The following is an 8,782-nucleotide window of genomic DNA, read 5'->3' on the forward strand; positions in this document are numbered from 1 at the left end:
TCACCCAAAACCCACAAAATACACATCTACCCACCTCTGCATGGTACCTTCTCGAAAATTGACCACATGGTAGGGCACAAACCAGCGTTTACAGATTCAGAGGAAGAGACATTATATCAGACACCTTCCCTGAACATGGTGGAATTAAGCTTGATATCAATTTCTAAAAAAGTACACAAAATAAGGAAGTGAAATAAGCTACTCTTGAATATCATCATGATTATCAAATATATTAAGACTGAGATCAAAAGATTCATAGAAATATAAAAATGGATGAGTTTCCATAATCTATGGGAGACAGTGAAAGCAATCATAGAAGGGGGAGTTCAAAGCAATTAGAATGCATTACAAATAATGGAAAGATGGCAAATAGGCAACTTCACATCATGACTCAGGGAGTAGAAAAATGATAAAAAGATCCCCCCCCCAAAAAAAATGCCAGGAGAAAAGAAATAATAAAGATTTGAGCAGGAAAAAAGTGACATAGAAAATAAACATACTATACAGAAATGAAAGCAAAAGCTGGTTCTTTGAAAAGATAAAAAGGATTGACACACTGTTAGCTAGATCGATTAAGAAAGAGAAAGGAACCATTTGGAGGAGGGATAGGAAGACACCATTGTTGAGACAGGGAGGTGGTGGTGTTATATTTTGATAAACTCGACCAGGGAGAAATGTTCATATATTGAAATGATCACCTTGTAAGCTGAATAATGTGATTGAATGTATTAAAAAATGTAAATAAAAATAATTTAAAAAGAAAGAAAGGAACCAGGTAACTCAAGTTTGCAATGAAATGAGCACTATTACAACAGATATAACAGGAATACAAAACATCATTAGAGGATTATTTGAGTGCCTATACACCAACAACAATGAAAGCTGGATGAAATGAACAAATTCCTGGACACATGTTATCTCCCAAGATGGACTCAGGAGGACTTGGTACTAAGCTGAATAGACCCATAACAAGCACTGAGATTGAATCATCAATAGATAACCTCTCAGCAAAGAAGAAACTAGGTCCTTTTGATTTTACTTCCAAATACTACAAAACTTTTAAAGAAGTAGCAACTCCCATTACTCTCAAATAATTTCTAAATATTAGAAAGGAAGGAATCCTGCCAAATTCATTTTACAAAGCCTAAGTCACTCTCATTCCAAATACTGAAAATGATACGATACAAAAGGAATACTACAGACCAAAATCCCTGATGGATACAGATGCCAAAATTTGAAATGAGGTATTATCACATTGTATACAAAAACATATAAGAGAGATTATTCAACACGACCAGGTAGGCTTTTTTATTCCAGGGATGCAAATGTGGTTCAACATACACACACAAAAAATGTAATACAACATATTAACAAAGAAAGATAAAAAATGTGTGATTATTTCAATCAATACAATATTGGACAAAGTATAAAATCCCTTCTTGTTTAAGACTCTGAGCAAAATTGGCATAGTAGGATCATTTCTCAGCATAGTAAAAGTTACCCATGGAAAACCTATAGCTAACATTATATAGGATGAGGAAAGGCTGAAAGTTTTTCCATTACAAGAAAAGTTTCCATATATTCTCTGCTTTTCAATATAGTGCTGGAAATCCTAGCTAATAAAATAAGACAATAGAATGAAATAAAAGGCATTCCAACAGGGAGAAAAGTGTTGTAATGATCTCTGCACATGACATGATTGTATACATAGAGATCCAAAGGTATTCAAAAAACAAACTTCTCAGAGTAATAAATGAATACATTAAGTGGCAAGATACAAAATCAGCTTACAAAAATCTATACCATTCTATATATAACCAACAAGCAGAGGTAAAGTTGAAGAAAGTAATATCATTTCCCATAGCCACAAAAATCATAAGATACCAAGAAAGTCAAAGATTTCTACTAGGAAAACTATGAAAACTTTAAAAAATAAATTTAAAATGACTCAGTAAACTGGAAGAACACACCAATCCTGTATTGGAAGAATTAAGATAATCAAAATGGCAGTTCTCCCCAAAGTTATGTTTTAATGTAATCCTTAAAATTTTATAATCGGCATTCTTCACAGATTTAGAAAAGGTAATAGAATTTGTCTAAAATCATAAGAGATTCAGTAAGCCAAAGTAATCCTATACAGGAAGAAAGGAGTGGGATCCCTTGACTCAAAAATTTATTACAAAACTGTGATAATCAAAACAACATGGTTTTGGCACAAAATACAGGTAGACACATGGAACAGAATAGAGACTCTGGAAATAAACTTCAAAATATACAGTTAACTGGTTTGTTTTTGTTTTTGTTTTTTTGAGAAGTTTTTGCTATAGAGCATGTGCATTCACCAGAAACACAGAGACAGAGAGATAGAAAGCAAGAAATCATGCTCCCCACCCCAGGGCGGATGGCCACACTGAAATTCCTTCTCCATTCTCCTCTCGGGATCGTGGGCATGCATGCACACGTGCCTAGTGGGAGTATAAAACATCCATCCGGGACTCGAAATGCAGTTGCCTACATGGCAGTTCAGCAACATAGCCATTACACTCACTAACTGCTTGTCCCATCAGTCAACTGATTTTGACAAAGGGTAATAGTCAATCCAATGGGGAAAGGAAATCCTCTTAGAGAAACTGCAAAAAGATTCACCTGAATCTCTACCTCTCGCCAGTAATAAAAATCAAACAGGTGAACCTAAAACCTCAAATTATAAAACTACTGGTAGGAAACACTGAGGAAACTCTGGGAGACATTCAGGCAGGAAAAGACTCCTTAAATAATACCCAAAAGCACAGGCAATAAAATCCCAAAAATTAACAAGTGGGATTGCATCATACAAAAATTTTTGCATAGCATAGAACACAGTGATTAGTGTGAATACACAACCCTCAGGATGGGAGAATATTATGCCCCAAATAATGGACAAATAATAAAAGGGAACTCATACAATTTACCCAGAAAAAAAAATTAATCCAATGAAAAGATGGGAAAAAGAGCTAAATAGATAGTCCTCTAGGGAAGACTAAAAAAGAATATGAAATAATGCTCAATATTCCTCATCATAAGGGAGATGCAGATTGAAATTACAATGAGATACCATCTAACCCCAGTCAGACTAGTGAAGATTAAAAAAGTAATAATAATTAGTGGCCAGAAAAACTGGTGAACAGGAAACCCTCTTTAACATTGTTGGTGGGAATGTAAATTTGTCCAGTCACTGTGGAAAACAGTATTAAGATTCCTCAAAGACCTACAAATAGAAGTACCATGTGATCTAGAAGTTCCACTGAGTGGTATCTAGCCAAAGGTTAATAAATGCTATGTTGGAAAAGTGCTTGTATATCTATGTTTATTGAGGCATTATTGTGATTGTTAAAATATGGAACTAACCCAAATATCATGAACAGATGCATGAATTGTAAAAGTATGGTACATATACTCCATGAAAAGCTATTAAGCCTGAGAAAAGTGAAGATTCTTACATTTGCTATAATGGATGGATATGGAAGATTTATTGCTGAGTGAAAGGAATCTGGCTATAAAAGAGAGACATTATATGTCTCCACTTAACATATACTGTCTGCACTCTATGATAGAAACTGAAAGATTGGAAAGCATAAAAGCAGTTATGAAAATAGTTATGGACTCAAGACAGTGTGGAAAGGGGGTGGGAGATGGCAAGTGTGTTGGGAACGTAACTAGGGATAAAAGTTGAGACATAGTACAGTTGTGGGACAGAGATGTTTTATTATCTGTTGATGACATGTATAGTACATATTTTAACGGTAGTAGATTGAGATGTATTTCATGTTGGGTATATTCTCTACACAAGCAAAATAATGTGTAGCAATTGAACGTATAAAAATAATCATTATAATTTTAAAAAGTGTAAAAAAGTAATTTATCTTGACCTTGGGTCAGTTATTGTGTCCCAGTCTGTGCAATGACAGTGATAATATATACCACTTGCATAAAGTATTATGCCCAGAGAGCTTAGACTACATGGCACACATGCACCCAATTATGCCATTTGTTGAAAGCAAATGCCCAAAACAAGCAGGTGTGCATGAGTTTAATCCCCCTGAATGTCTCTTACCAGACCTCTACATGATGCTGTTGAGAATGATCACTTGGAAATTGTCCGTCTGCTCCTCTCCTGTGGTGCTGACCCAACTTTGGCTACATATTCAGGTCGAACCATCTTCAAAATGACCCAAAGTGAACTTATGGCAAAGTTTCTGTCAGGTAGGTTACTTCATAGAAAAGAAATGATGTAATTCAAGAAATATTCTCTACTCAAAAATCATATGTTAACTAAAATACTGATATTTATATTTTATTCCATAGAAGTGAAAAAGCAGCAATGTGACCTTTTATATGGCCACTGAAAATATTATTGTATAATTTATTATTCTAGTTAATCTTCTTAATATTTTAGTAATTGATCAATAGCCATTGATTCTACATTAACTTTGATCTATCTCTTTTAGTACTTTATTAGCATAGAAATACATATATACTGGGGAATACTACTCAGTCATAAAAAAGACACCCTAGCATTTGACAGAAATGGATAAATATGGAAGAATTACTGTTAAGTAAAACAAGCCAGACTATGAAACAGAGGCATTGTATGTCATTACTCAATATATAAAATTTTATGGCAGAAACTGAAAGATAGAAAGGTATAAAAGCATGGAGAGAAATGATAATACTATAGACAGTACATGAGGAGGGTGGGAAATGGGGAAAGTACTCAAGGGAAGAAGAAAAATTTACCCAACAGGATTCCTATTAATACAGATATTGAAACATTACTTTGATACTGTATCTTTTTTTTTTTTTGAGAGGTTTTTCACTATAGGGTGTGTGCGCTCGCCAGACAGACAGAGAGAGACAGAGAGACAGAAAGCGAGAAATCACCCCCCCAGAGGGGATGGCCACGCCGCATTCCCTTCTCCTCCATTCTCCTCTTGGGATCTTGGGCACGCACGCACACGCGCCCGGCGTGAGTTTTAAGCCACCGGGTCCGGGATGCGAACCGCGGTCGACTACGTGGGAGTCCAGCGACATAGCCATTACGCTAACTGCTGGTTCCCGAGACTGTATCTTTACTTTTAGAGATATATATTCAGAAGTGAAACTTTTGGGTCATATGACACCATTTCATACATCAATACACAAGGATTTTAATTTATTCATGTCCTTGCCAAAATATTAAATTTTTCCGGGTTGTTTTCCTTTAATATTAGTACTTGTTTGGGGTGATAATATCTCATCATAGTTTCAATAATGCATTTTTCTAATGATTAATGATGTTGAGCATCTTTCATGTGCTATTCACTATCTTTTTGGAGTGATGTCTATTCAGATACTTTGTCCAGCTTTGGATTGATTTGTTACTTTGTTGAACATTAGGAGTACTTTTATATATTCTGGATATTAATGAAATATCAAATAGATTTTTTGCAAATATTTTCTTTTTCTTTTTTCCATTATTTAAAAAATAATATATATTTTTTTACATTCAATTACATATGTCACTTAGCTTGTAAAGTGAATGTTCCAAGAAGAATACATTTCTCATCAGTCCAGTTGGGGATAATATATGCCCAAGTTCCCGAGAGGAGAAGTGATTGCAGGGTGGCCATCCCGCCCGGGGGGTGATTTCTCGCTTTCTGATTTTCTCTCTCTCTCTTTGTTTCTGACAAGCACATGCTCCCTATAGCTAGAACCTCCCCTCAAAAAAATTTCCCATTCTTAGGGCTGTCAATTTATACTAAATACTGTTAATTTTGCCATGCAGAAACTTCTTAGTCTGATATAATTCTGGTTTTCTATTTTTGGGATTATTGCCTGTGCTTTGGGATATTCTTTAGAAAGCCTTTGTCTAACCCAATGTCTCCCAGAGTCTCCCCAGTGTTTTCCATCAGTAGTTTTATAGTTTGAGTTTTTAGGTTTAGATCTTTAATCCACTTTGAGTTGATTTTTGTCAGTGGTGAGAGGTAGGAGTTTATATTCATCTTACTGCAAAGAAACAACCGTGTTTTCCAGCACCATTTGCTAAAGAAATTTGTCAAAAATCAGTTGGATATATGTTTCAGAGTTTATTTCTGTAGTCTCTATTCTGTTCCATAGGTCCACATGGCCATTTCTGTTCCAATACCATGCTGGATTTTTTTCTTATTTTTTTTTTTTTGGAGAGGTTTTTGCTATAGGGCGAATGCTCTCACCAGACAGACAGACAGAGAGAGAAAAAGTGAGAAATCATCCCCCAGGGAGGGTGGCCACACTGTAATCCCTTTTCCTCCATTCTCCTCTCAAGATCTTGGGCACACACACACATGTGCTTACGCAGCCGGGTCCAGTACACAAACCACATTCAACTGCATGGGTCTTCAGCGACATAGCCATTATCCCAAATGCTGGTCCCAATACCATGCTGTTTTGATTATCACAGCTTATAGGATACTTTCAGGTCAAGGAGTGAGATACGACCCATTGCACTCTTCTTGTGCAGGATTGATTTGGCAATACTAAGTATTTTATGATTCCAGACAAATTGTATAATTGTGTTTTCTAGATCTGTGAAGAATGTCTCTGGTACTTTAATTGGAATAATGTTAAATCATAGATTAATTTGGGTAGAATTTCCATTTTGATTATATTAATTCTTCCAATCCAAGAACATAGGATTTCCTTTCACTCTTTTGTGTCATTTTCAATTTCTTTTTTTAACTTCTCATTATTTTCTTTGTGAAGGTCTTTAATTTCTTTGGTTAGATTTAGTCCTGGGTATCTTACACTGTTTGTCACTATGGTCAACGGAATTACTTTCTTCAGTTCTATCTAAGTCTGCCTGCCCCTCATTGTAGAAACCTGTAGACTTTTGTATGTTCATTTTGTATCCTAAAACTACACTGTATTCATTTGTTACTTCAAGGAAATTTTATGGATACCATTGGGTCATATCACACACAGATCATCGACAAATAGAGATAATTTTGCCTCTTTTCCTATTTTAATGCTTTTTACTTTATTTTCTTCTCTGATTCTTGGCAAGTATTTCCAGTACTATTTGAAAATGAGTGGAGAAAGTGGGCATCCTTGCCTTGTACCAGTTTTCAGGACTTTGTTAGCTATGTTTTTTTTATACATAGCTTTTACTGTGCTGAGGACTGACACTTCTAGGCCAGTATTGCTGAGAGTCTTGATCTTGAAGCATTGTTATATCTTATCGAATGCTTTTTCTACATCAAATGATATGATCATATGTCTGTTATCTTTCTTTCTGTTAATATGGTGTACTACATTTATGTATATATGTTCACATATATTGAACCATCCTTGCATATCTGGAATAAAGCCTACCTTGTCATGATGTATAATCCTTTTATATGTTGTTGGATACAATTAACTAGTATCTTGTTGACAATTTTTGCACCTATATCAATCAGAGATATGGTCTATAGTTTACCTCCCTTTATACAAAGAGTATTGCTAGGTTATATGACAGTTGTATGCTAGTTCTAGACAGTCATATGCTTGTAAGTTTGTTTTTTATTGTTTTTTGGAGAGATTTTTTTGCTATAGGGTACGTGTGCTCGTCAGACAGACAGAGAGAGACATACAGACAGAAAGTGAGAAATCACCCCCCAGGAGGGATGGTCACGCTGCAGTCCCTTCTCCTCCATTCTCCTCTTGGGATATTGGGCACACACACACGCACACACGCCTGGCATGCTTTAAGCCACTGGGTCCAGGACGTGAACCGCGGTCGACTACGTGGGAGTCCAATGACATAGCCATTACATTTCGCTATACGGTGCTCGCCAGACAGACAGAGACAAAGACAGAGACAGAGACAGAAAACGAGAAATCACCCCCCCCAGGGGTGATGGTCATGCCGCAATCACTTCTCAATTCTCCTCTTGGGATCTTGGGCACGCACACACACACACCTGGCATGAGTTTTAAGCCACTGGGTCCAGGACGTGAACCGCGGTCGACTACGTGGGAGTCCAGCAACATAGCCATTACACTAACTGCTGGTTCCCGATGCTTGTAAGTTTTAAGGATACAGTCAATGGAGTCTCCATAGAATGAATTTGGGAGAATTCCTTCTTTGGGTCTTTAGAAATAACTTGAGTAGAATGGGGGTTAACTCTTCTTTAAAAGTTTTGTAGAATTCAACCCCCAAAGCATAGTCAATAATCCCCAAAATAGACAAGTGGGATTACATCAGACTAAGAAGTTTCTGCATGGCGAAAGACACAGTTATTAGTGTGAATAGACAGCCCTCAGAATGGGAAAATATTTTTTTAAATTATGCATCAGATAAGGGACAGATATCCAGAATACACAAGGAATTCAAACAGCTGTTTGGAAAAAAGATAATCAACCCTATTAAAAGATGGAAGGAGTTGAAAGAAAAAAACTCAGTGAAGATGACGTGAATAGTCAAAAGGTACATGAACAAATGCTCAACAACCCTCATTGTAAGGGAAACACAGATCAAAACAACAATGAGATACCACCTAACCCCAGTCAGAATGTATAAGACTTTATTTATTTATTTATTTATTTTTACACAAATGAATTTTCCATCCAAAATACACTGTGCATTGGCTCAATCAAGCACATCAACATACATGTTCTCAGCAAATAATTTTCCAATTCTTATGTCCTGCATACCTTGCCTTTTGTTTTGCCATTTTTGATTCCCCATCCCCCACCCTCTGCCATGTCCTGTCCCATCCTCCTCCCACATTGTCCCTGGCATCCA

The 8,782-nt window shown here is 36.2% G+C and overlaps 1 protein-coding gene across 1 annotated transcript in view; it reads left to right on the forward strand.

Annotated features, from left to right (window-relative positions):
* LOC102480866 (BCL-6 corepressor-like) overlaps nucleotides 1–8,782 on the forward strand; it is an 87,207-nt gene that overhangs the window by 68,807 nt on the left and 9,618 nt on the right. The window contains 1 exon segment of the mRNA XM_014584989.1: nucleotides 4,097–4,242. Within this exon segment, the coding sequence (XP_014440475.1) occupies nucleotides 4,097–4,242 (146 nt within the window).

This window comes from Tupaia chinensis, unplaced genomic scaffold (genome assembly GCF_000334495.1).
Source record: "Tupaia chinensis unplaced genomic scaffold, TupChi_1.0 Scaffold148398_1, whole genome shotgun sequence".
NCBI lineage: Eukaryota > Metazoa > Chordata > Mammalia > Scandentia > Tupaiidae > Tupaia > Tupaia belangeri.